This window comes from Onychostoma macrolepis, chromosome 20, assembly GCF_012432095.1.
Source record: "Onychostoma macrolepis isolate SWU-2019 chromosome 20, ASM1243209v1, whole genome shotgun sequence".
Lineage (NCBI taxonomy): Eukaryota > Metazoa > Chordata > Actinopteri > Cypriniformes > Cyprinidae > Onychostoma > Onychostoma macrolepis.
Window position 1 is genome coordinate 7932330 of NC_081174.1, and position 27122 is coordinate 7959451.

The 27122-nt window shown below is 37.2% G+C and overlaps 1 protein-coding gene across 1 annotated transcript; it reads right to left on the reverse strand.

Moving 5' to 3' along the window:
- Positions 1-565: 565 nt before the first annotated feature.
- Positions 566-26410, reverse strand: LOC131527227 (uncharacterized protein C14orf132-like). Its single transcript, XM_058756173.1, has 2 exons — positions 25965-26410; positions 566-1844 (listed from the first exon to the last, which is right to left on the reverse strand). The coding sequence occupies exons 1-2, from the start codon at positions 25989-25991 to the stop codon at positions 1614-1616; spliced, it is 258 nt and encodes an 85-aa protein (XP_058612156.1). The 5' UTR covers positions 25992-26410; the 3' UTR covers positions 566-1613.
- Between the last annotated feature and the right edge of the window lie 712 nt (positions 26411-27122).

Consider the following 27122-nt stretch of genomic DNA (forward strand, 5'->3'; position numbering starts at 1 on the left):
ATTCAGACAAGATGACTTTTTCTCTGGAGGAATCAATATTATGAACAGAGGACTCATATTTAGCCATAAGCAACCATTTGAAGTTAAACATATCTTTATGATGGATTTGTTTCTTAAAAACAATGATGTTAATTGGTGAACTGGAGTTGTGTTGTGGATTATTGTGATGTTTTTATGTGACTCTCATTCTGACGGCACCCATTCACTTCAGATGATCCATTGGTCAGCGAGTGGCATACTGCTAAATTTCTCTAAATCAGTCTAGATGAACAAACAAACTCATCTACATCTTGGATGGCCTGAGGATGAATAAATACTATGCAAATTTAATTTTTTTGGGAGAACCTGGTTTAACCCAGCCAACTTCAACTAGCTTCTCTAGAAAGACCATGTTGGTTACCTAGCCAGACCGGTACTAACCTGCATAAGCAAACTTGGAGCAGTAAATGTATTTCTTTTAAGTAAAATTGTTAGTCCAGTCATATGCTTCATTTGTGGATTAAGGCTTTGAGACACTCCAAAAATCACACAATTCAAAATAAATAAATACATAAAAAATATACATGAAATAAATCTCTTCATATGCATGTTTGTTTGGACAGTTGCTTTGTGCCAGTGGGCAGTAAATATGTTTGCATGTGGGATAAGAAGCCACAGCCACTTTCTACCAGACAGCATGAAACAGTCACCATAGCAACCCTACCTTTTATGCTGAGCTCATTAAAAGCAAAGCTTTGACCTCTACCAAATACAAGCTGGACCTGTCACCCTCAACTAAGGGGATGGAATGATTTCTCAGTATAAAATCATTTACTAGTATGCAGGTTTTAATTAAAACCACTGTGTGATGCATTTCTTAAATGTTAAACTGAACCTTTCATCAACTAAAATGGTGGTTTTACCATGCGAAGAATTAAGAGAAGAGATTGTCTCCAAATTGACATATCCTGGGGCGAAAAAAAATCAACCAGTGTTTATAAATGCCCCATGAATCAAGACGATTTTAAGTGCTTTTATCGCTTATTATCTCTGTTTCCGACCAAGGTTAAAATACTTTAATAAAAAAGGGTTTCGTTTTCTGTTCTGGGCACTTACATACTGCAGTTCCTCTATTTACATTATTTTATGGTTACTTTTCCAAATTAGGTTTGGGATTCATTTCAATTTTCTAATCACTGCTTTAAAAAGGTAGTTGGATGACTTTCAGAGAATAGTGTTTGCCCTCTAGACATTTAAAGCTTAATAACAGCATTTGTTATTACATACTAAAAGCAAAAAAAAACCGTACAAATTGTTTGGCACAAGTCTGGCAGTATTAGTAACTCAGAGAAAAAAAAAAAATCTGTGGTTTTTCCTCATGTTACACTTGTTAAGCATTAAACAATCTAGTTACAAAGTTTTCAACATGAAAATTACAATGAATCAAAAATAATTTCTGGCGCTTCTAAATACCATTCTGCGTAAAAAACAAACAAATAAACAACTAACACAGTGTACTTTTTTTCTTGAAAGATTGCACACACTGTTCATCTGATAAGGGGCCCCGGGGCCCTATATTTGGGGGACTCAAAGCTGAATATGTCTCCAAAGTTCAGCTGGTTTCATTCCAGAGGTCAGAACGTGAAGGCGTAGACGACGCCCACCACTATGATGTTCCCGATGGTGGCGGTGATGGCGATCCACAGCCAGATGGCGTCTCGGGACATGGGCTGCTGCTCCTCCTGTTGGTTGTGAGCTGCCAGAGCGGCGGCGTGGACGCTAGCAGACGAGTTGAAGAGAGAGTGATCCGTGCTGTAGTCATCGTGAGGCGATGAGTCCATGAAGGCTCCTGTCATCACGGGGATCTGTTGATGGAGAAGATAAGAGGTCAGACGCATGATCATTCAACCAAATGATTCCATCTTCTACATCAGTAGCACTCTGGTCTGGTTTTGTAGACATCTTACAAAAGTCTCACTGAAATCACTGCTAGGCACAATTACAGCTCAAGATACAATCGAGAAGTGCACTTAAGATTGATTTAACCTTAGTCTGCACTCTTACTGATAAAAGATCCAAAAGGGGGTTTTCACAGCCATGCCAGAGAAGAACCATGAACCATGCAATGGACAGATGCATTTTGATTTGATTAGATTTATTGCAAATAAGAATATGACAATAACAACAACAACAAAAAAATAATAATAATTTTACTTATTTTTAATTGTTTTATTTTTTTATTTATATTTTTGCCTGAAAAAGGACAGACTTCATATGGCTAAAGTAAGTGCATTGACTTATTATTGATGTTGATAGTAAAATATAAATTACTGAAAATTTACTATACTGATAAAATACATGAATTGCTTTGTGAGTCGCTTCTGTCAAATTAATAAAAGTGCATTTTCTAAAGATATGCAGGAGAAATTCTAGATCACACTTTTAGTTGTTGTTTATCATTTTATTTATTTGTTGAGGTGTGTAACAATTAAATGTAACTAAATCTTTTCATAAATCTACATAATATATATATATATATATATATATATATTTAATCCTGTGGGGGAAAAATGGGTAATTACAAAGTAAAAATACAAAGCATTTTCATTCATTCATTAAATAAAATTGTATTATTATTATTATTTTATTTTATTATATTTTTTTATTATTAGTTTTATTTTATTTTATTAGCTTAGCTAAACTCATCTGTTTAGCTGTGCATTTGTTAAATGAGCACTGTGTTACGTCCAAACTGATTGCACTATGTATAATCATTTTCTATTCTTAACTGTTTTAAATTATTTTTAAATCAATTTTTATATAATTTTGTTTTATTTATTTTTTAATTCCTTGTTTTTATTGTTGTGATTATTATTATTTTTAATGACTATTTCACGTCCTTTTATGTAAAGCACTTTGAATTACCACTGTGTATGAAATGTGCTATATAAATAAACTTGCCTTGCCTTGCCTAGTTTTTAACCTGCAAACCTTTGAATCAAAAGCAGTTTTGTTCAACAGATAACATAGTTAGAATTATGCTATTTAAATAACTATGAATTGAATCCTAAAAAAAAAAAAAAGTAAAAAAAAAAAATCTGACATTTAAAGGGATAGTTAACCCAAAAAATGAAAATTACCCCATGATTTACTTACCCTCAAGCCATCCTAGGTGTAAATGACTTTCTTGTTTCAGACGAATACAATTGGAGTTATATTAAAAAATGTCCAGGCTCTCCTAGCTTTATAATAGCAGTGAATGGCTGTCGAGATTTTGAAGCCCAAAAAAGTGCATCTATACGTCATAAAAAGTACTCCACATGGCTCCGGGCAGTGAATAAAGGCCTTCTGAAGCAAATTTAAACTTGGTTCTCACGAGACTAGCATATTCTCACTGTCGATTACAGTAAGTCTTCGTCATCCGCTGGAATGTCATTCTCTTGTGAAAGCACATACAACAGTTAACGTAAGCTAGAGATTACGGTTTACAAAGTTTAAATATTGATATTATTCTTACACAAACAAATCACTTCGCTTCAGAAGGCTTTTATGAACCCCTCGGAGCCGTGTGATGCACTTTTTATGATGGATGGATGCGCTTTTTTGGGCTTCAAAATCTTGACCACCATTCACTGCCATTATAAAGCTTTGAAGAGCCAGGACAATTTGTTTTATATAACTCTGATTGTATTTGTCTGAAAGAGGGTGGTAATTAATATTTTTTGGGTGAACTGTACCTTCAATTATTTTATTCACTATTTATTATTATTATTATTATTATTATTATTATTATTATTTTTTTTTTTCTTAAATGTTGTTTTAATTGTATTGTATGCTTTGTATGAGTTTTCTGTACAGCACTTTGGTCCACTTCGGTGTTTTTAAGGTGCTTTATAAATAAAGTTTGATTGATTGATTGAATTGCTTGGTAAGTGACTTTTTAACCTGCAAATTTTAACACCAAAAGCAAGAACTGTACCGCTAAACCATCTTCCTATGGCTAGCAAATACAAGCATCCCTGTGGCTTTCTACTTCTTTATTTTGAAAAATTTGAGCCATAAACCATGTTAAAAAATTTGCATAAAAAAAAAAAATTTATATTTCACACGTGTTAATAAATCAAGTTTGACTATTCACTAAAAATACTTCACAGTACACAACCGTGTCTAATGGCCCTTGGCCCTAAAAATGGTCCCTCTTAGTAATTCACAAAGCAGAGCTGTCATTTGCATAACCTTCACAACTAAATGTCTAACAAGTTGCATGTTGTTGGTTAAAGTGAGAACATGAACAACAGTGAATAACAACTCTGGCTCTTTCCAGAGACGTGTCTGATCTGTTTCAGGGCTGATCAAAACCTGCATGGGGCAGTAAACAGTCTGACAGCCTCCACTGAGCTGAGATGAAAAGACTCTCACCACCAGGGTAAAAATATCACAAAGAACCCAGAAACAGCCAATTCCTCTCCTCTCTATTCAGTCTGACATGCACACCTGTCTGTGCTGCGGTTTGAGGTGTTGCACCTTTATAAGCTGCACACATCACACATACAAAGACAGATGCTTTTTCTTTTTCACTATGGCTACTGTTGACAGAAGAGAACAAGGAATGATGGAGGCAGGGATTCTGGGAATGAAGAAGAATGACAAACTTAACTGTGTATGAGAGGCTACCAGTGAACCATCATAAACAAAATCAAAAATGGTAAATCAGAAAGCAGCATCTGAATCATCCATCTCAGAATTTAATTGTTTATAGTGTGTCATTTAACTCATGGCTGAACACTTTTTAATCTGCTTCTATATTCAAACCATTGTCAGGGAGCACAGACTGCTCTTGCAGAAACAAAAATACACTCAGATAGGACTGAGGTAGCCTATGTTTACTACACTGTAAAAAATGATTCTCTGAAGTTGTAAATAAAGATTATTGGAGCATGTTTTAGAAGAAAACACAACTTTAGTCATTCAATATTTCATGTTTAAAGGAATAATAAATCCAAAGATGAAAATGTACTCCTCCTCAGGTCATCCAAGATGCAGATGAGTTTGTTCCTTCATCTGGACAGATTTGGAGAAATTTAGCATTACGTCACTTGCTCACCAATAGATCCTCTGCAGTGAATGGGTGCCGTCAGAATGAGAGTCCAAACAGCTGATAAAAACATCACAATAATCCACGAGTAATTCACAACCACTCCAGTCCATCAGTTAATGTCTTGTGAAAATCTCAGTGTTTGTAAGAAACAAATTCACCTTTAAGGCGTTTTAACTTTAAACCCGTAATTTCATAACCCGTAATGACACTTCTTCTAGTCAAAATGTCCATCTTCTGTTGTCCTCTCACATCAAAATCCGTTTGTGTTTTCAATTGTAAATAGTGTTTCATCTGTACATATTTCTCTCCTAATTCAAAAGAGACAAATTTTCACTGGGTAAAGCAATATTTTGGATAGAGGACGTGTATTTTAGCAAGAATCAATGGTTTGAATTTAATGGACATCTTAATGATGAATTTGTTTCTTACAAACAGGAAGCTTTTTACTTCACAAGACATTAATTGATGGACTATAGTGGTGTGGAGTGGGATTATTGTGATGTTTTATCAGCTGTTTGGGCTCTCATTCTGACGGCACCCATTCACTGAAGAGGATCCATTGGTGAGCAAGTGATGCAATGCTAAATTCCTCCAAATCTGTTCCGATGAAGAACTCACCTATATCTTGGACGGCCTGAGGATGAGTACATTTTCATTATTAGGTGATCTGTTCTTCAAATTCACTGTTACTTGCCATTATTTGTGTTTACTAGCAATTTCTGAGTGAAAACTGTTTCTACATTTTTTTTTCAGTGCTATACCATAAAAATGTATATGTAATATTTTGTATGACAATATATTTTTAAATTCAAATCCATATTTATATTTCATACAATTAATAATTTAGTATGCTGCTGTGCATTTTTGATAGCAATGTATTCCATTTTGCTAAAGGCAACAACACACTTGAACAGCTGAATTATGGCCCAACTGCCAGGCTTACATTAAGACCAAGGATGCAGATCAGAATCTGAGCTTTTTCATATTACTTAAAATTATGCCATTTCAGAACTATTTTGAGATGTTATGTTAATTTATGGCTCAGAGGTCAGTGATTGGCTGATTATTGAAGACTGTGTAAAACAGAGGAAACTGAGCAGCAATCGATACAGCACTGCACATGTTGCTCCTCACGGACAGAATAACTCCATCAATCTTTAAAGAGAAAAACCTTCTCTCATCTTTTTGAAACATAAAAACAGACATAGACATAAATAACAGAACTACTAAATAAATCAGCAAAACCTTTTACACTTCTGTCCTCATGTAAAAAAATTCACACTCTTATAAAAAAGTGGTTCTAAATCCGAACATTGTCTGAGTGCAGATTTTTTCTCAGCAATTCTCATTCCTATGGAGTAACATTGTAAAAGAGGTAGCTTATGAATCAATGCATGTGATCAAGAGTGAATATTTAAATTGACACTTTATATTAATAAGCACTTATTAAAGGTAAAGAGAAAGATAAACAAAACAATTCTGTCATTACTGACTATCATTAGTATTCACTATTTCATATTCTGGTCATGCTTTTTAATACAAACATGAAGGATCACAGGAGCTTTCGAAATGATGAAAACTGACAAAAAAAAAAATCATCATAAAAGGAGTCATTTCAACTATATTCCAAGTTTTATGAAACAATATGACAGGTTAGTGTGAGGAACAGACTGAAGTTCTCATCCACTAGGAGATACGCTTTGTGAACAAAATGTTCTTTTGAATTTAATCTTTTCAGTGAATCAGTTGGTCCAATGCACAAAACCAGCATGAATGATTCACTAATGATTCTGCTCAAAAATCGTCACGCAATTTCCTATAGTATGTTTTGAAAGAACTTTGGGTAACACTTTATTTCGATTGTCCACTTTAGACATTCTACTAACAGCAAGTAACTTTGCAACTACATGTCATCTAGCAGTCATTAGAGTATTAGTAGACTGTCTGCTTAATATCTTCTAACACTTTATTCTGATGGGTCCACAACATACAACTGTCAGTCGTGTCTTGTGTGTTTCCCCCTCTATGCCCTTATTTGGTCCTTCCTGTTCCTGTCCTAATTTAGTTTGATTGTTTAGATTCTGTTCAGCTGTGTGTTAATTATCTTGTGTATTTAGTTCCTGCCTGTTTAGTTCCTTTTTGTCTGGTCTACTTGTTACGCTCCTTGTGTTCCTTTGCGTCTCAGCCCTGCCTTGTCTTGCCCTGTTTGGATTTAATTAAATACTGTTATTTGAGTTCATCCTCGTCTCCTCGCTTCCCTCGTGTGTGTGCAGAAGACCAGACCTACAAAGTAAGCGGCGCCCATTCACCTCGTTTTGTTTTTCGGTTTTTAAAGTTTTTTTTTTTTGTTCCTGTTTGTGTTTCCCGTGGCATGGAAGTTCCCACTCGTCATCTCGCCTTAGCCTGCAGAAATGGAGCATGGGAACTCGACAGGATCACCACGAGTGCTGCGAGTCCGCTGGCCGGGTCATCAGTCAAGTTCGCTGGCCGCTACGAAGTCAGCCCACCGATCGCGGCTCTCTCCAGCCTGCCGGCCGCGGCTCACTCAAGCCAGCCGGTCGATCGTCAGTCAAGTTCACCGGCAGCTCATCGGTCAAGTCTGCCAGCCGTTCATCTGTCCAGTCCGCCGGCTGTGGCTATCCCAAGCCCGCCGGCCGCTCGTCAGCCAAGTTCGCAGGCTGCTCCTAAATCAAGTTTGCGGGCCGCTGCTCACTCAAGCCCGCCAGCCGTTCCGATGTCAAGCCGCCAGAGGCAGTTCCCTCAAGCCCGCCGGCTGAGGCTCACTTCAGTTCCCAGGTGCCGTGGATCCAGCTCCCCAGTTTCGGCCAGGAGTGCCGTTCCCAAGTCCCGTGAATCCAGTTCCCTTCGGCCACGGAGGCCATTCCCAGCTGCCTGCCTCTCATGTCGCTGAGATGGAAACGGTTGCTGAGGGACCCTGTGAGGGCCCCTGACTCATGCCCAGTAAAGGCCTCCGCTTCCAAGCCTAGCCCAAGAATGCTTCCTGTTCCTGAAGATAGCTCCAGAGGGCTCCTGATACCCGTAAGCTGCCCCATGGATTTTTTTTTTGGGTGGTAGAGCTCCGGCTGTAGTGGCCGGGCCGAAGGACGAGGCCACAGCCATAAAGACCACCTGCCATGGCCTCCTGTGCTCCCTGCACCGCCATGGCCTCCTGAGATCCATGATCCGCCATGGTGCCCCGAACTGTCTGTTCCGTCCTGGAGGCCCCCGTCCTGTAATCCTGTCCGTGTCTGTCCTGAGGGGCATCCAAAGCGCCCACCCCCACTCCCCGGTGGTACTGTTACGGCGCGGGTCGCGCCTTCCCAGGAGGGGGGAGTTATGTCAGTCATGTTCTGTGTGTTTTCCCCCTCTATGCACTTATTTGTTCTTTCCTGTTCCTGTCCTAATTTAGTTTGATTGTTTAGATTCTGTTCAGCTGTGTGTTAATTATCTTGTGTATTTAGTTCCTGCCTATTTAGTTCCTTTTCGTCTGGTTTACTCGTTACGCTCCTTGTGTGTCTCAGCCATGCCTTGTCTTGCCCTTTTTGGATTTGATTAAAGACTGTTATTTGAGTTCATCCTCGCTTCCCTCGTGTGTGTGCACCGTGACAACATACTGACTATGAGAAACTTTGCAAGTATGTCAACTTATTCTACTAAATCTACCCTACTGAGAGTTAGTAGACATGTTGCAAATTAATGAGAATTAGTTGACATGTAGTTGACATGTAGTTACAAAGTTACTTATAGTTAGTAGAATGTCTAAAGTGGACTATCAAAATAAAGTGAAACCGAACTTTGAATATACTGCACAAAACATATGGACTACTTTTATATTGTATTGTGCTTTTTCACCATTGCTTGTAAGCTTCAGTTTAACTGAAAAGAGATGCAAGTGTTAGTTTTAGTTTTTACTAATGGTTTTAAAATATTTTAGTTTTAAAATATCTTTTTCTGAACAATTATCCTTAAGAAATACCATTTTACAAAAGTAATATATGAATGAATTGATTCCTAATAACTCTAAACCAACCAGCACTTCACTGTCAAATGAAGCTGTTCTTCTGCATTTTTCCTCTATTAAATCAATCGCATTCAAAGGTTTTCAATGTTCTCATGACCCCATTCTCCCCTAACAGTTTTTAACTTTTAACCACAGTCACTGATGGATTTTACATCATCCAAAAAAATCTGAAATATGCAGAGAAAGAAACACTATATGAATATCAACCTTTAATTCAAGGCGAAGGCTTCCATGCGATGCAACTGTCACATGAACTCAGTATCTGTTCATCGCATGGGCAGCGGTTGAAATGAGTTGCCTGGAGCTTAATACCATTCAGAGAGCTGCATTAAGTCTTAATGATCCCCATGCTTCCTGTTGCCTCTGCTCTGAGCTCAAATATGAAGGATTCAAGGGACAACTGCTAAGAGCCCAAAGGCTCACAGTAGCGAATAGGCACTCTGGGGCACCTAATAAAAATGAGATAACGAATGCAAACAAATGTACACATACTTAAACAGTAAAATATCTGTAGATGTCCAAGCTTTCTCATACAATCTACTTAGTCACATGGACCAAAAACAAACCACTTTCTGTCCTGATATTTACAAGTTTCTCCAGCCTAAACATTCTAATCAGTTCTCTTACATTTTGTAGGAGAACAAGAACATAGAGGGAGAAGTAAATGTGTCAGTGTTAGGATATGTTGCCCCTGTAATCTAGCAAACTGTACATTTTTTTTTTTTTTTACAATTTAACCATATTTTGAAGTCAAAAGGTACACTTGAGAGAAGAGCTATACCAAATGTGTCACTTTGCTTGCTATACCATATTTTTTTATATTTTTTAAATGTAGATGTCAAATTAAAATTAATATCTACATCATGCAGTTAAATTAATTTCATATCAAAACAAATCTACTATGTATGTTGGCGAATTCCCAACGTAAAATCAATGTAAAATAATTTAGTTAAAATTTGGGTAAGCTGTGTCAGTAACTAATAGTAAGCTTTGCCTTCAACAAACAAACAAATAACTAAACTACTGTAGACTATTACAAATAATATTACACAATGTCAATATCCAAATATTGTGAATATACATAATTTAGAGCAAAATAAAATAAATAATAAGCAAACATATAACATTTTATTATTAACTATTTGCAATATTTGATTTTATTTAAATAATTATATTATCAAAATGTATTTATTCAAACTGCTTAGAATCAGCATAAATCTGTTCATTGTGAAAACAATAAATTTAGTCAGTTAAAAGCTATAAACATGTTCACTGTGTATTTACACATTCAGTTTATTTGTACTATTACAGATGTTACCCATTGCTGTAACCGTTTCTGTTTTGTTTTCTAGACTTTTAGTTTGCATTTACTTCCTTGTTCCTGTGTTTAGCCCCTGTTTTCTGTGGATTGCTCTAAATAAAGTTTAATAGCTGCAAATAAGAGTTTATTAGTTTATATTAAAACTAAATCATACAAATGGATGGAAATTTGATATGCAATTCAGATATAAATCTCATTTAGGCCTAAATATCATTTGGCAAGATGCATTTCTGGACTTCATGTTCCTATAGCTGTATGTGTGTTTGCATGCATTCGTATAAGTTTTCCTTCATCATCATTTGTCATTGTTCATTGGCTGAAGGAAAATTTAAAACATGGCTTACCATGCTCTCCCTTAATTGGATAACATAACCATTTAAATTTCCTAGACTATTCTCAGTTTGTGAATAATGTTTGATATGACAATACCAACGCATACACACCTCGCTACACCGATAGGGCATTATTGTCCTGAGAACGGATCGTTGTCAGTATGATGAAGCTTCGTTGCCCAGATGGGTGTTATCGCTGTGCCAAAGACAGAGCGCTCCCTGTACAGCAGGCCTCACAGCTATTTTTTGCCCTCCTTCCATTCAAATGTCACAATTTTAAGACAAAATCCTCTTTTCTGTTCACAGCCGCAGCTCTTTGTTCTTGATTCCAGTCTTAGAAAACTTCCTTCAGCAACTTCTTTATGAACCTCTGCTTTATTATTGGTTGAGGTGCAGTCAGGGTTTCACTGGCACTTTGGCCTTCAAGGCACTCACAAATTAAAGAAAGGCAGAGAGAATAGTGAATCCTAGTCTAGCAGGAGGATATAGGGTTCAGCAAAAGATTTGACTTTATAAATTTCCAGAGCCAGAGGACAATGGCTGATTTTTTTATGTGTAGTTTTGGAGTCACTCACTGTGGTGATATACAGTATCTTCTGCAGTGCTCATGCCTGCCAGTCACTATCCAGTTGAATTCCAAACTGCTGGCAGTGTGAGATTTGATTAAGAGCGGCAATTCATCACCACCAATGACTGATTGCCAAAGTGATTTATTCTTTGAAATATGCATTTAAACTTTGAATGAAAGTTCAGAATGATGAAGCACCATTCTGGATGGGGCAGGAAAGGACGTTTCCTTTAAACTTATGATTGGATACATGAGTTAACCGCCATCAAGGGCATGGCATTTGCATCTGCTGTCAATTAAACTTTAGAAATGATATAAAAATCCCTGACAGAAAGTTAATGCTGTTTGTGAAACTCCTTTATGCTCAGGTGATTTACAGTGATAGTGACACTTCGTTTTACTGAAGCATTTGAGGCACAAAACCATTTGCTGTTGTTGTTGTTTGCTAAGACTAAATTGTCTTAGCCAACAACATAAAATAAAAGATCAAAGGGATTAACAATGCAGATTAATTTTCATAGCCTTCTTTGATCATATTTAAGGGTGCCAATATTTTTGGCCATGACTGTATATATATATATATATGGTAATGCTTTACAGTAAGGTTCCAATTTTGTTAACATTAGTTAACTACTTTAGTTAATATGAAAAATACTTGTAAAGTATTAAGATAATTATTAAAAAGATGTATCTGCTAATATCATTTAATGGGCCTGTGCCAAGAACTAACAAAAAACAGTAGTACTTTAATTAACCAACAACGATTAATAAATACTGTAACAAATCTATTGTTCATTGGTAGTTAATATTAGTTAATGCATTTATTAGCATAATAATGGACCTGACAGTAAAGTGTTACCAAAATAAATAATATATTTTAAATATATATCATATATATAGTTGTTTGGATAGTAGAAGTTTAGCAAATACTAGCCAACATTTGACCCCAAACTATACATAATAGCTTGTGGTAATTTTGCAGCCTTTATTAATACCCATTCTGGCACAGATTTTAGAAATTTTAAATTGATTAAAATGAATTTTAAAGTTTGTCTACTTAATTTCCAAGTTCATTTACAGAAAATAAAAGTTTTAAATGATATTTAAATATGTATCCAGCATGTTTAATTTTATTATTACTTATATACTTAACTTTTAAGAGTTCAGCAAGTCCAGGAAAAGGAAATCGATTTAATATTTTAATTCTGTCTTATGATAGAGCTTGAAGCCTTTCCCACTCTATTACTTTTGTGTCTCATCCTATTAAATCATACAGAAGGACAGACTCTAATTCAGCTTTGTGTTACTGTAGTGGCATATGCTAAAAGCTGTTTTACATTATGTGGTAAGACACAACACAGTCCTCGTCTATCCAAGCCAAGGGCCGTGCTCTCAAACCAAAGCTCTTTTACCACAGAATAACAACTACTCTTCATCTTCCAGAGAGATGACCGCAAAAACAGTAAAGAGCTAGACCAATTTCCAGAGGACCTAGTGTTGGTTTGGACTGATCTCATATTCAGCTTATTCTGGAGACAAAGGGGAGCTTTCAAATTATGTCAATGGAAGCTCTGAATCTTAAGGGAACATTGGAAAGAAAGGACATTTTGAAGAGAAGTATTTGATGTTAATATATTCCAGCTGACAATATTCATATCCACTATAATAACCCACTTACTCAAAAAAGCAGAAATGAGAATATGGTTGTTGAAGACGGAATGAGGTGTGACCACTTGACTTTCTGTCAACTTACGCATCACAGTTAAATTGGGATGAGATCTAAAACCGAAAAAAGGACCTCAGTCATTCTGCCGAGCCAAGATAGCATGCATTGATGTTGACTAATGAGTTTCTTGCATGCTAGAAATGAAATCTTTTCAGAGGCTGATAGCCTCTATGTCGAGAACAGATAAAGGCATTTGCCACAAGTGTTTGTTACACACTGCATCAAGATAGAAAATGAGAAAAGCAGAGATAAAGGAACCATTGAATAGCTTTGTAATGATATTTATTAGAAAGATGGAAAGATTAGCAAACATCAGAGTCTGCTTTGCTGAGTTTGATCTGTTTTAACGTAAATTATGATTCATAATTCATCATTCTCAGTCTGATAATGTATTCAAGCCATCAGTGACTTAAACAGACTGAGTTATGTAACATGACTCGGTTTGTCTCTTGGAATTTGGTAGAAACTGAATGGCTATGAATCACACTGTCTCTGTGCAACAGACATCTTTGTCAGACATCAAAAACTTGACAGACATCAAGTTGGGTTTGACAGACATCTTTTGATTTAGGAAGTATAAACCTGCTTTTAAGAAGATGTTTATCAGATGTTTGTACACACGAGATGTTTCCAGATAAAGTGCTCTTCAACAGAAATTTTAGAGACGTGCGTGTGTAGCTGAACAAAAAGGCTAAAAAATATCAAGGAATTATTTTATGTAATGGGACTGGTGGTTTTAGGGGTGGTAAATAATGTGATAATTCTGATAAAATAAAGATAACATCAAACTAAATCATACTTTCTAGCAGCCATTTCTGATTAAAAGTGGTGCCTGTGGGTTTACTGAAAAAAAAAAATTGTAGCGCTTTTTTTTTTTTTTGTAGGTGGTCTGATAATGTGAAAAATGTTTGCAAAAACAAAAGAAAAAACATTCAAGTTGACTTTGAGATAAGCGCTTTTAGTGCTTCAGTAAACGCGTGTAAAATAAAAGGGTCTCCTAGATGTGCTTTAAAATGCAAAAACAGCAAAAGACCCACAATGATCTAGTGCAGATTTATATAAAACAACTGAAAAACAACAGATTGACGTTCATTCACACGACAATGCATTAGTTCAAGCTTCACAAAGTTTCTAGTACCCAAAAAAATAGCCTTTTGTTTAAATTAAGTGTTTGTTCTCTGTGTACTGTACAATAAATAAATAATAATAATAATAATAATAATAAAAATGTTTTGTCCCATGTTTTGCCAAAAAAAAAAAAAAAAAAGTAAACAGCAAGTGTATGCCTCATAATGAATCCTTTTTACTGCATGATCTGCATGCCAGTGAATATATTGATGTGTTATAAACTGTAAGAGAGTGTCTCTGCATTAATATAACCATTAACATTTAATTAATGTTCATTAGCTCACAATAAGCAATTATGGCTGAAATTATGTTTTGTTTTGTTTTTTTTATTAAACACTTTCTTCCTACACTTTTTTTTTTCTTCACAATAAATTATTCACAATAAAAATCACACTTCATTCATGCATTAATTCTCTTTCTTTCTTTCTTTCTTTCAGTAGAAGAATAATACTGAATTTTTATATACAATAAAGGTTGTGAAGCAGATCTACATATAAGATCACAGGGACAATTTGCCATTTCAATATTTTACTTTTAGTTTGGATAGTTCACCCAAAAATTATTTATATTTTTAAATTAAATCTGAGAGATTTCTGACCCTCCATAGACAGCAACATAACTGACACACTCAAGGCCCAGAAAGATAGGACATCATTGAAATAGTCCATGTAACGTCAACCTTAATTTTATGAAGCTACGAGAATACTTTTTGTGTGCAAAGAAAACAAAAATATAAATGTTATTCAACAATGTCAGTCTCTGCTTTGCATTCACAAGAGAATCATGATGCAAGCATGTAGTGCTGCAGATGCAGGAGCTGGCGTTCTGATGTAGAATCCAGATGCACTGCACCTTGTTTACAAGCAGAGGAAGACGCACACATGTGTCATGGTACTCTAGTGAATGGCAGTTGAGACTGACCTGGAAGAGAAGAAATTGTTGAATAAAGTCATTATTTTTGTATTCTTTGCACACAAAAAGTGTCCTTACTACCTTTCTGGGCCATAAAACGATAAAAAAAATAAATCTTAATTTGTGTTCCGAAGATGAACGAAGGTCTTAGGTTTGGAACGACATGAGGGCGAGTAATTAATGTCAGACTTTTCATTTTTGGGTGAACTGTCCTTTTAAGTGTTAAGTATCATTATTGACAACATTATTACTGCTTTATGTTTCTCTTTGTTTTATGAGCTTCTTATTTATCTCTTGAGGTCTATACAAATAACAGTACACAATATAAAATATATAATTTTTATATATGAATATATAGTTTGAAATCCCCTGTTGTGTGAGACCATGCCAATCTTACAGCATAACCAATAAGTGTTTGAAATATTTAACCTTTTGACCTCACATAAATCAATCAAACAAACGTCCAGTTAAAAACATTAGATTTCTCCATCTGAGCTCAAATCAAATGCACTCATAACTGTGACGGCTTACATAAGAGTATCACCACATGCAGGAGAGCTGCTCACGAAACACAGGAGAGGCAGATGGAAGAAAAATACCTTATGTGAGCCATCAGCTTGTACTTCTGAGAGAAGGAATCCTCTGGCTAGAGCAAACGAATCAGTGTGCAGTGAACTACACGGCATTATCTACACTGAAGTGCCATTTCCATTCACAGCAGTGCTGAACAAGCTTCCGGCCCCCGTCCCGCTGCCTTCATTGTCCTTATGGGCATACATTTACCCATCCAGGCATCGCTGTCCTCAGCTAGCGGGGAATGACACTCGGCTCTCTGAGGAGGTGGTTCCAGATTGGTGATGTGGCATTTGTTCAGCTGGCTGAAATGCTGAGAACTTTCCCATCAGCAGTTTGTGAACTTGTTTTGGCTCACAATTTTAGTGTCACAGACTGCTCTTGTTAACCTGAATTAACCTTAATTAAAAAAGTATCACTTGCAGTGTTCTGCAGTAGCTTCACCTCTGCATTTCTCAGTGGTGAGGTGGAAGAGTCTTTGTTAAATCAAGTAGCTTTTCAGTAGTGAAGCTACATTTTATTGATTAAGTAGCTGGGTAGCATTGACACAAGCTGTTGTTTTGTTTTCCTTGACAATATATAACACACCATATGAATATATGTTCTGTCAGCTGCTTAGAATCACAACTACAGTGAAGCCCAATTAACGAATTATCACTCAGTCAGCTCTATTTAACACTATTAAACTGATTAACTAATCAGTCTGAATCATTCTGGTAGCTCACACATACATGATTTGTTTTGAGTGGTTTCTCAATCTGTATAAATAGTAGCTGGGTATTTTGGGTTCAACACCTGCTTGTGCAGCTTGTGAATGTAGTTAAAGACATTTCAGATTAAAAAAAAAACAGTACACAAAAACAGTACAATTGCTACAGTGTCATGAAGAACTGTACCATATGAATACCATGGTATGTGAAAATGGTGGTAATTTAGTACCAAGAAATAGTAAAATACCATGATATACCATCACTGTACCATAGTAGAGATTGACCAACACATATACTTTTTGGCAATTCCCATACAAATGTATATATAATTCATCATTATAAAAATTTATGCCATGGTCTGTCTGAATACTCGATTCTGATTGGCTGGCAGGTGTTGATTAAATTTGTTTAACTGCACAGGTAGTTCCAGGTCAGTTTAATCACGTTCTATATTAATGCACTTCCTATAAACATTGGTAACCATAGTAATATAGTTACAGTTGAATAGTAATACAGACGAAAATAACCGTCATTTTTATCGTTCCAGTCAAATATTGCAGCGCAAATATTATTAACATCTTTAATATGTGAATTCTGAGAAATGACCATGGCATAAACGGGATAATCAACGGCTAGCTGTGCATTAAACAGTTCAAATCGTTTAATGCACAGCTAGCCATTGATTATCCCTTACATATTTCCTTTGGCAAGCTGCTTTTGTAACTTTCTCTAAAAGGATATCTTTCAGCTTGGCTTGGCAAACTTACTTGTTGACTAGTTGGGAGCTTAGCAATGTAAATTTTTGGTAGGTTCCCAACCCTGTTTACTTCACAATAGCCGTCCTAAACTACTACTTTAATGTGGCCAACATACTGCAGAGTTTAGCTCCAGCCAGTTTCAACACTTGCATGGACGCTTCTAGTGAGTCTGAAGTCCTTGATTAGCTGGTTCAAGTGTGTTTAATCAGGGTTGGAGCTAGGGGTGTCTACACAACACCGTTTTCAAATAGAATCGAAAAAAATAAAAAAAATAAAAAAAGTTTTGATCGTTCATTTACACAGCAACAACATTTTGGTGGCTTGAAAATGCAAACTTTTGAAAATGGGTTTCAGAGTTTTTGAAAGCAATACCGTTATTGTGAATACTCTGTGAAAACTACAAAAACACTTGTAAAAATTTGTAAAAATGACATCAATTTGCAGACGCAAAGGGCATGATAATTATATTGTCATGATTAAGTTATATAGAGAGTAATAAATATATTGTATGGCTTCAGAAGACTCTGAATGCAACACAACTTATTTGTAATACTTGTATAAAGCTTTTTTTGTCAGTTTCAGCAATAAATACCTGTGACTGTATTTTTATTTGCCTGTTTTGTGTTTTATATTGTTGAAAAGCGGGTAGGTTTAGGGTAGGGGTGTGGTTAGGTTCTCCAAAATATCTATGAAAGTATAAATGTGTATACAATTATTTATATTATTACAAATGCATGCAAATAATTAAATGTGTCTTGTACTGACGCTTAATGCACACAACTGAAAGCAACTGCATGTAAAAAGGAATGTATCAATAATAAAATGTATTTTTTTCAGTTACAGATTCTTTTCACTTGTTTTAACCTCAATTATAATTATTATTATTTTTCTTCACAGTATAGTAGTTTGTCCATTTGAATTTGCAATTTTGACAGGTTTCATATAGCTATAGTTGAGAGAAAGAACTCAAAAGAGCAAGTGAACCCATTCACTTAAACAATAGGTGATATATTGAGCATGAACATTAGCGCACAAAGACAGAAAAAAAATACATCAATGTCAAAGGCGATTTTAAAAATGCAAATGCAGAATGATTAACGAGATGGCTAAATTTAACAAAAGGTGTCAGAGCCGGGTGACAAAGCTAAAGCATTTATTATCGCCGTAGAGTATTGCTAGTACAGAGTTGTCCCAAAGGAGACCTGCACACAATCCTGTAGTGTACATTAGGGATTCATGGACTGTCCGAGAGTCTACAGTTAGACCCAGGCAAGATCTCAGCAAAGCCATCACACAAATGGATAAAGAATCAAAAAGCAGCCAAGAGCCAGTGGGGAAATAAAAGAAGCCAATATGCATGTGCTGAGGTTGAAAGGCTGATGAAAAGGTGCACAGGCACAATGAGATTTTTTCCACACTGACAATGCAGGAAAGGATTTAGATGATGGGGAAATAATCTCAAAGCTGAGTGTAGATAATAATGACTGTAAAAAGTGTACACTCTGTCACAGTCCGTAAAAAACAACAACATCTGGATGTTGCACATTAAAGGGATTTGGAGTGTGTTGAGACCAACAATGTTTTTTTGCAGGCAGATGGTGTATTCATGGTATTTACAGCAGGGTTAACTGGACCGTGATAACCAGCCAAAATTGACTGTGTTTATGAAAGACCAAGAATGAAGACTAAGAATTCTGGTCATGACTTCTTCAGTGGTACTACAAAGAACTTGTGTGGACCAAACAACACACTAACAGGAGAGAAGAGGTAAAGGACACATCACACGAGTAAAACAGCTCTTTGTGTTAGTGATACCAGGATTAATTACCCATATAAAGTGCTTGCAAAGCCTCAATGAACCATAAATAAAATCTAAATAAATCTAGATTAATGACCCATCTCTTTAACTTGGCGTACACATAACACGCTTCTAATATTCAAATCCGTTAAAGGATTGTTAGGCTGCATTAATTAGGTCAACCAGAACCGGGAACACTTCCCATAACACCCAATGTACTTGTTACATCGTAAGAAGAATGGCATCTACGCTAATATTAGTCTGTTTCTTTCTTATTCCGAGATCACTGTAGCCATCCGATCCAGTCCGTATCCTGATCAGATGGTTACTGCAGTCACCCAGATCCAGTCCAAATCCAGATCAAATGGTGGATCAGCACCTAGAGATGACCTTTACAGCCCTGAATGTCAGCGGAGACCAGGACACCTAGATGAGCCCAAGAGACAGATCCCCAGTGAAGACCTTGTCACCTAGACGGCCATCGGGACAAGTGCCACCAGGCCGCCCTCTCATTATATTGACTCCCACACTACGCAGACTATTACGTGACACTCCGGACTACATTCTCCATGTTCCATTGCACTGATTATGGACTCACCTGCAGCAAATCACACACACACTATAGGCGGTTTCAACGGCAACGACATAAACAAACATTACTGTGCACGTGCGCTTTTGTGGCCCTAACTTAACTTCCGGTAGACATCCAAATAGAATCAATAACAACATCTAAGTCCCTCTAGAGTAGATTATATTTTGATAACAAGCAAAATATGTTTGCTGAGTAAATCAGACGGACTTATTAAAAATGCAAATTCATTCTCTGCCAGCAGGAGGCGTTTTAAAGAGGGAGAAATACAGGTTTCCCCCGGCAACGGCTGTTGGGCTGTAGACAGCAGCGCTGAGCTTACAAACACTGTTTTATCAGGCATATACCATTCAAGATGAAATAAAAATGACATTGAACATTTTCTAAAGACAGTCTTCCTTTAGAAATACAGTGATATAAAAACACCTACCCCTCGTTTTGATTTTTAAACGTGCATTACATGCTCATGTTTATTCAACGAAGCCTTGTGGAAAATCGGTCAGTTTCGATATCGTGGCGGGACGCCACAAATAAATAAATGTATGGGAAACACATCCCACAGCACAACAACCTGAGCCCAACTTCATTACTCATCACTTTAACTGTGTTTGTAGCCGGCGCCACTAACCAGACCGATAAACAAACACGGACCGGAAGTTAACTTCGGGCCAGGCGCGTGTGCCCGATGAAACCGTCTATATGACACCCACAAAGACCTTTCTCAGATCGCCGAGTATTGTTTGCATTTATCCCTGTGCTAGCGATATTCCAAGTTTTTCTGAGTCTAATTCTAGTCAAGTCCTGTTCATTGCCTGATTCATCCGTGTCTTGATCCTAGCCTGTTTGCTTCGTCCTGTCTGTTCTCTGCCTGCCTTGGACTTTAACCTGTCTTGGATTATCCCTTCGTCTTGCTGTTTCGAACTTTGTTTGCACCTTGCCTGGACTATTGCCTGTTTGTGGATTACCCGTTTGTCTCGCCATCTGGATTACGCTCACCGTCGTTTGACCCACGCCTGTCTCTGGATAACTCTTTCGTCTTGTCTGTGATATATCTGTTAGGGATGGGTATCATTTGCATTTTATCGATACTGATACCGATATCGATACTGCTTATCGATACCGGTACTTATCGATACTGTTATTGATACTATTTGGTGCAAAAAGATATGATGTGAAAAGTTATTTTATTACTGTTGAACTTTAGCAACTGTATTACAATTCTTCAGTCAGGAGCAGGGAGTTATTTTTCTCTTTGTGTTTTATTTTATTAACATTTAAAGGAATAGTTCACCTTAATGAAAATTGTCATCCTTTACTCATTCTCAAGTTGTTTTAAACCTGAATGAGTTTCTTTCTTCTGTTAAACATAAAACTTATTTTGAAGAATGTATTATTTTTTATTCTTGTACTGAACACAAAAGAAGATATTTTGAAGAATGTGGGTAACCGAACAGTTGCTGACTTCCATATTTTTTTTTTTCTATCAAAGTCAGTGGGGACCAGCAACTGTTTGGTTACCAACGTTCTTCAAAATATCTTCTTTTGTGTTCAGGACAAGAATAAAAATTAATATAGGTTTGGCACAACATGACAGTGAGTAAATAATGACATAATTGAAAATCAGCAGCATGTTTAGTTCTGTACGCATCTGTTTCTCTCTGTTTACTTTCACTTTAGACATAACTAACTGTGTTTATATGTAAACCTTGTGTGTTTTTGACAATATTAGCACAATCAGACGAGTAATCAAGAAATCACGTGCTGTTTGACCGGCCTTTACTTACGCTCGCTTCAGTGTACGTGCTCTGAATGAGCGCAGGTCAGAACAGCACGCAAATGAAATGTTTAACCGGCAAGGCTTTGCATGGATATCACACGCACATCGAGCAAACGACGGCCACATCATTCAGTGAAGGAAAATGACAAGCAGCAGCTTCTAATTCGTCATTAACATTGAAGTATACGGAGATAAAACAACGCAAGTATCGATAACAGTATAGTCCAGTATTGACCCAATTACAGACCAGTCCAAAAAAATACCGGTTCTCGGTACCCATCCATATTTATGATCACATCTGATAATAAAGCTTTGCAGATGGATCCGCACGCACGCATTCATCCACAAGCTCTGGGACATTCAAGTATGCTGATCGCTACTCTGGTGATTAAACCCGCTCGTGAAATGGTGGCATCACCGGTCCGCGCTCACATAACGGCGGCGAAAGCAGAGCCCGCTCGCAAAATGACTACACTCCCTCATGTCACTGCTGCACATCCCTGAGTCAAGTCACAGCTGATCTTCCTGAGTCAAGTAAAGTCAGCGCTTGTAGCATTTGAATGCAATCAAGATGTTCGATCAGGTTTTACGCATCGTAAACTTTCACTGCTCCATTGTTATATCTCAATTACAGATGCAATTACAGATGCATGTCTAGCGTCCACCTCTGGTTCAAAGAGCAAAAATGCATATAGTGTATTCCTGTGTTGTATGCATGCACGTCTCATCTGTTCGTCCAGAGTCCTGTCACGTCCCGTCTGTTGTACCCAGATCGTCGACATCAGTTCTAAGGTATCCCAGACTTACATCCAGTGTGGAGGATCCACCACTGGTGTCAGTACACGCATCTGGTACCCCTAAACCAGTGCTCTCAAACGTTCCTTTTCCTGAACTGATTCCCCTGTCTGTAGCACTTCCCATAATGGGGATTGCTTTATGGTGTGTTTGGGCTGCATACACCACCACTGAAACTCTAGAGGTGGCGGCACCCACTATGATTTCTTTAGAGGTGGCAGCTGACACTGCAGAACCTCCCGAGGCGGCGGCACCCAGCAATGCACTCTCAGCCTGTAATGTCATGGTAGAAGAAACCGTTGCTGAACTCTGTATCTGCCTGTTAAGAAGAATGTTGTTGAACTGTCCCTATTTTCTGATGCCTTATTTGTGACCGCAAGCGCTGTCTCTGAACTCTCTGCGTTTGTTGAAGCTCCTGATGCTACTGCTGTAGAATCTCCAGAGATGGAGGCATCCGCTGCAGAACCTCCAGAGGAGTCAGGGGTGTCCATTTATGAACACTTTGTCTTTCCTGACGAGGTCATGGAGACCGTCAGTGAATCTCCCGTCAAACCTTTTCTCAGCCTTAGAAGCCAATCATGAACTCTCAGTCCTGCCCGTTATGGTCAAGAAGACCGCTTTAGAACTCTTAAGGTCCTTGCACACTGAGTCCAAAATTTTCATATACGTTTTTTCGTTTTATTTGTATTCGTCATCCTTTCCTATCAAAATGCTTGCTATGGATGTGAAAACGCAGAAAATCGAACCAAAAATTTTGGATGAAAATTTCGGACTCAGTGTGTAATGACCTTTTAGTCTGTCTTGACGCAGTCACAGAGACCGACTCTAAATTTACTCAATGTTCCGTCCCGTACAATGAGGCCTTTCCTTTTACAGTCAAGAGACCATCTGTCAACTCTCATTTGTCATGAATCCCGTCCGTGACCCTTCGTCCGCTCGCCATCACTGATTATGGTCTCACCTGCAGCCAATAACACACACACTATATAATACCCACTCAGACCTTTCCCAGATCGCCGAGTATTATTTATGTTTATCCCTGTACTAGTGATAGCAACATTACGGAGCCATTCCGAGTTTTTCTGTGTCTAATTCTAGTCAAGTCCTGTTCATTGCCTGATTCATCCATGTCTTGATCCTAGGCTGTTTGCTTCGTCCTGTCTGTTCTCTGCCTGCCTTGGACTTTAGCTTGTCTTGCTATTTTGTTTTTTGTCTGCACCTCGCCTGGACTATTGCCTGTTTGTGGATTACCCATTTGTCTCGCCGTCTGGATTATGTTCGCCGTCGATTGACCCACGCCTGTCTCTGGATAACTCTTTCGTCTTGTCTGTGCTATACCTGTTGCTGCTGTCGACCCATGCCTGTTTTATGACCACGTCTGATAATAAAGCTTTGCAGATGGATCCGCATGCCTCTTGTCTCGTTCGTTCTGTAACACTTCAGTTTTGATGAGAACGCAAAGTGTATGCGTACAGTATTTCAAAGTACATTCCATTTGACAGCATGAGCAAATAACACAACACATGCACACTAGAAATTTGACCAATGTCTGCTCTATTTCTCTCCAGAAGTAAAAAATAAAGTTGATTTACTTGTTCAAACTTGTTATGACCGATAAAAACAAATTTGTTGTTCCGTTACCTCCATTTCTTTTTTAACTGTGAAACATTGGGCCTGTGTTCCCACCTTGTGAACAAACTGATTAGTCCAAAAAGTCAACGAGCATGTGGCAGAAATTTCATGATTAATTAAATGTGTTACTTGCAGTTTCTTTGTAGTTATTTGTGAAATTTACATTAGTACAAGTGAAAACTGTTTCAAAGCAAACCCTACAACATAAGGTAACTAGGTGCAAATATGTTCTACGTTTTAGGTGGAAGAATACATGTAAACCATTTTTGAAAGCTTGTTTAGACCAGTTAATTGGAAGGAAATCAGAACATTTTTTTTTTCTCTGCGCTATTGTATTATAAGTAGTTTTATAACTTTTTTGTAACATCACTGATATGATTTAGCTCATTCCCCAAAAAATAAGCTCACTGTTCCGCACCATTTGAGCACAATGGAGCAATTCAATTAAATCCAGAGAGACAACACTATATGAGATTAATGAGGGAAGTTGGAGAATTAACAGAAATCTCGCCAGCAATCAGGGCCATTGTGAGAAACCGCGGCCATCTTTTAGCAACTGTCAAAACACATAAAGCCAAAGATTCATTTGCATCAAGGGCACAAATGAGGGATGAAACCAAACTGAAAAAAATCATTTAGCCTTGAACTGCCACTTACTATGATCTGGCTTGACTCTAAAACTCTCCACCGAGAATCACAAGCATATAGAAACTAAGACCTCAGTCCAGTTCATCCGCTCTGAAATAGATCAGACTTGGCATCAGAAATCAGTCAAACCAAAACTTACCTATCGGACTTGACTTTATGAGGGTAATGTCTATTCTTCGGGAACAGCACTGTTCTGGCAGGCTAGTTTGAACCCTGACTTGGCTCTAAGTTAGTCTCAGCCATTAATATTAAAGCTTCTGCCTCCTGGCTGTCAAGAGAAATGACACTGAGAGAAGACACAACACTAATGGAGAGATCACTCTTTGATGCCCTATCTATGTCTGGCCTTGGATCAAATCCATACACAGCACAATGTAGTCTGTGACACACACCTAAAGTTATTTCTATAGCTCATCCAGTAAGAGGGAAAGGTTGTTTAGTTGCAACCCTGGCTGATGACGTTGCAATGATGTTGTTCACTTCGCTTAGCTAAATAACTCTGTCAGTGCGATTTTCTGATGTCACTCCAAGCAGAACTCGTCTTGCTCGTCTGCCTACAAGAAAATCCCCATCCAAAACAAGCACTGTGTGTAATCGCAGAGTTTTGGCTTATAAAAGAGCAATTTTTTATCAAACTCCAGCAAAGTGGTTGCCATAGGCGGAAATTATGATTTTTCCTTTTCAGTAGGTTTCTTCTGCTGCAGTGTTGAAACAGTTTATACATTTATTTATTTTTTTTTTCTGCCAAGTTAATGAAACATGAGGAAATGAACATAACTATAAAGCTTGAGCACTGCTGTTCTCTCCCATTAGCCTTCCACCAATAATTGCTCTACAGCTCATTACAAAGTCTGCAGTTGTTCCTATCATTTCTTAATTTTATTACTCTCTGAGTCATGGACACTGCATACACATTCTCAAGGTCTAATAAATGCAAATAATTATTGATTATATTTAAGACTATTAAAATTGTATATAAATATGATTAGGACTGATTTAATTGCTACTGGTTGTCGCAATTTGCATCCAGAAAGGTGATAGTTGCTTGCTGATTGCCTCAGTAACTCTGAGTAAGTAAAATATTGTTGAATCAATCAATAGCTGTCACATGCATACAGGTTGATTTTTTTTTAAGGGTGACTATAAGAAGAATGTCTCATCTGCCTTATCATGGACTCCAGAAGTTTGTGAAAAAAAAAAAAAATGGTGATCCATGTTCCCCAGCATGATTTGAAAATGTCACAAAGAGCATCTTCTGCTTCAATGGAAGAAACACCATGCAACCTTTTGCACAAAGCAGTTGATTAGTGACCTAATATGTGCAGAAACATAAATAATGTGGTTTTAAAATTCCAAAACCCTAAACCTTTGTTTATTTTTACAGTATTTGAAATGCTAGAGTTTTAGACTTTTGAACCTACGGTGTAGTAGACTAGCCTATCTAAAATAGTTTTTCTGATATGATTAAGCTGAAGTTTGTACATTCTGACTTCAACAAGCTGAGTTCGTGTGAAGTTCAAGCTGACTTTATTAATACCTTTATGTACATTATCTCTATCTATAGCTCCAGAGTCGAGACAGAAGCGTTAAATGCCTTACCTGCGCAGCCATAAATGACAGATCCATGATGATTTGCTTATCAGAACAATAACAACTAAAGCTTCAAGAAGGTCAGGTAAGCTAGCTTTCTGTGTCGTCTCTGTCCACCGGGGTAACCTATTTACATCCAAATGACATCGTCGAGTTCAGTTCCAGCCTCCAGGTACATGAATCCTCAACATCGGATGTGCATCTGCGATCATTTTAGAGACGGATCAACAGCAAGGCGAGGATGAGACAGACCAGAGGAGAGGAAACGAGAGAGAGAGAGAGAGAGAGAGGGAGCGTGTGCTTGTCTTATTCATATTCAGTTGTTTTTGTGACGCCGACCTAGCGAACGTCTCTGAAAGATTTTTAGACAAAGCTTTTGTAGATGCGCCACATGCGCTCGAACTATTTACTAAGAATTGCTCTCTCAAAGCCAATTTTGTCCGATTTGTCGACACCAAAATATGTTTATTTCCACAGCCATAAATGGAAGCAAACCAAAAGAAAAGAAGAAAAAAAACCTTCAAGATAATTTTATTTATGGATTTGCCGGAGATTTGTAAATGCAAAATAAATGTAGACGTTTTTTTTTTTTTTTTTTTTTTTTGTTGTTGTTGTTGCTTTTTTAGCATACAAAACAATATCTAATAAAACATTAAGTAGACAAGACAGTAAACAAAACAGGCAACATATTAATGTGATCACAATTTGAGATAAAGGAAGACATACTTGTATGAAGGTAAACGTATAAGGCTTGCTGTTCATGATGGAGTGCTCAGGAACGAGACTTGAATAATATGAAGCCAAATGCAGTAAAACCTTTTATAATAAGGGAGTCAGAATGTGACAAATATTTAATGTATTCAGATCCATTATGTTATGAACAATAGGCTGCCATAAAATACAATGTGTTAAAACCTGCAAAAGGTTTGCAAATAATCAGCAAGGGTGAGATACATTGCTGCTGTTATGAGATACTAATATGACATCAAGTTTGAGGAAATTGTCTTGGAAAAAAACCTAGTTTCTCCTCCATTAAATATAAGGTTCAAAGAAGCTGACATTAAAATCAAGTTCACTGTCCTAGTGATAATTTATGGAGATGAACTGTTGCTATTAATGACAAAACTGATGTTGGCATCTTCTAACTAGTGCGGATTCAGAACATGG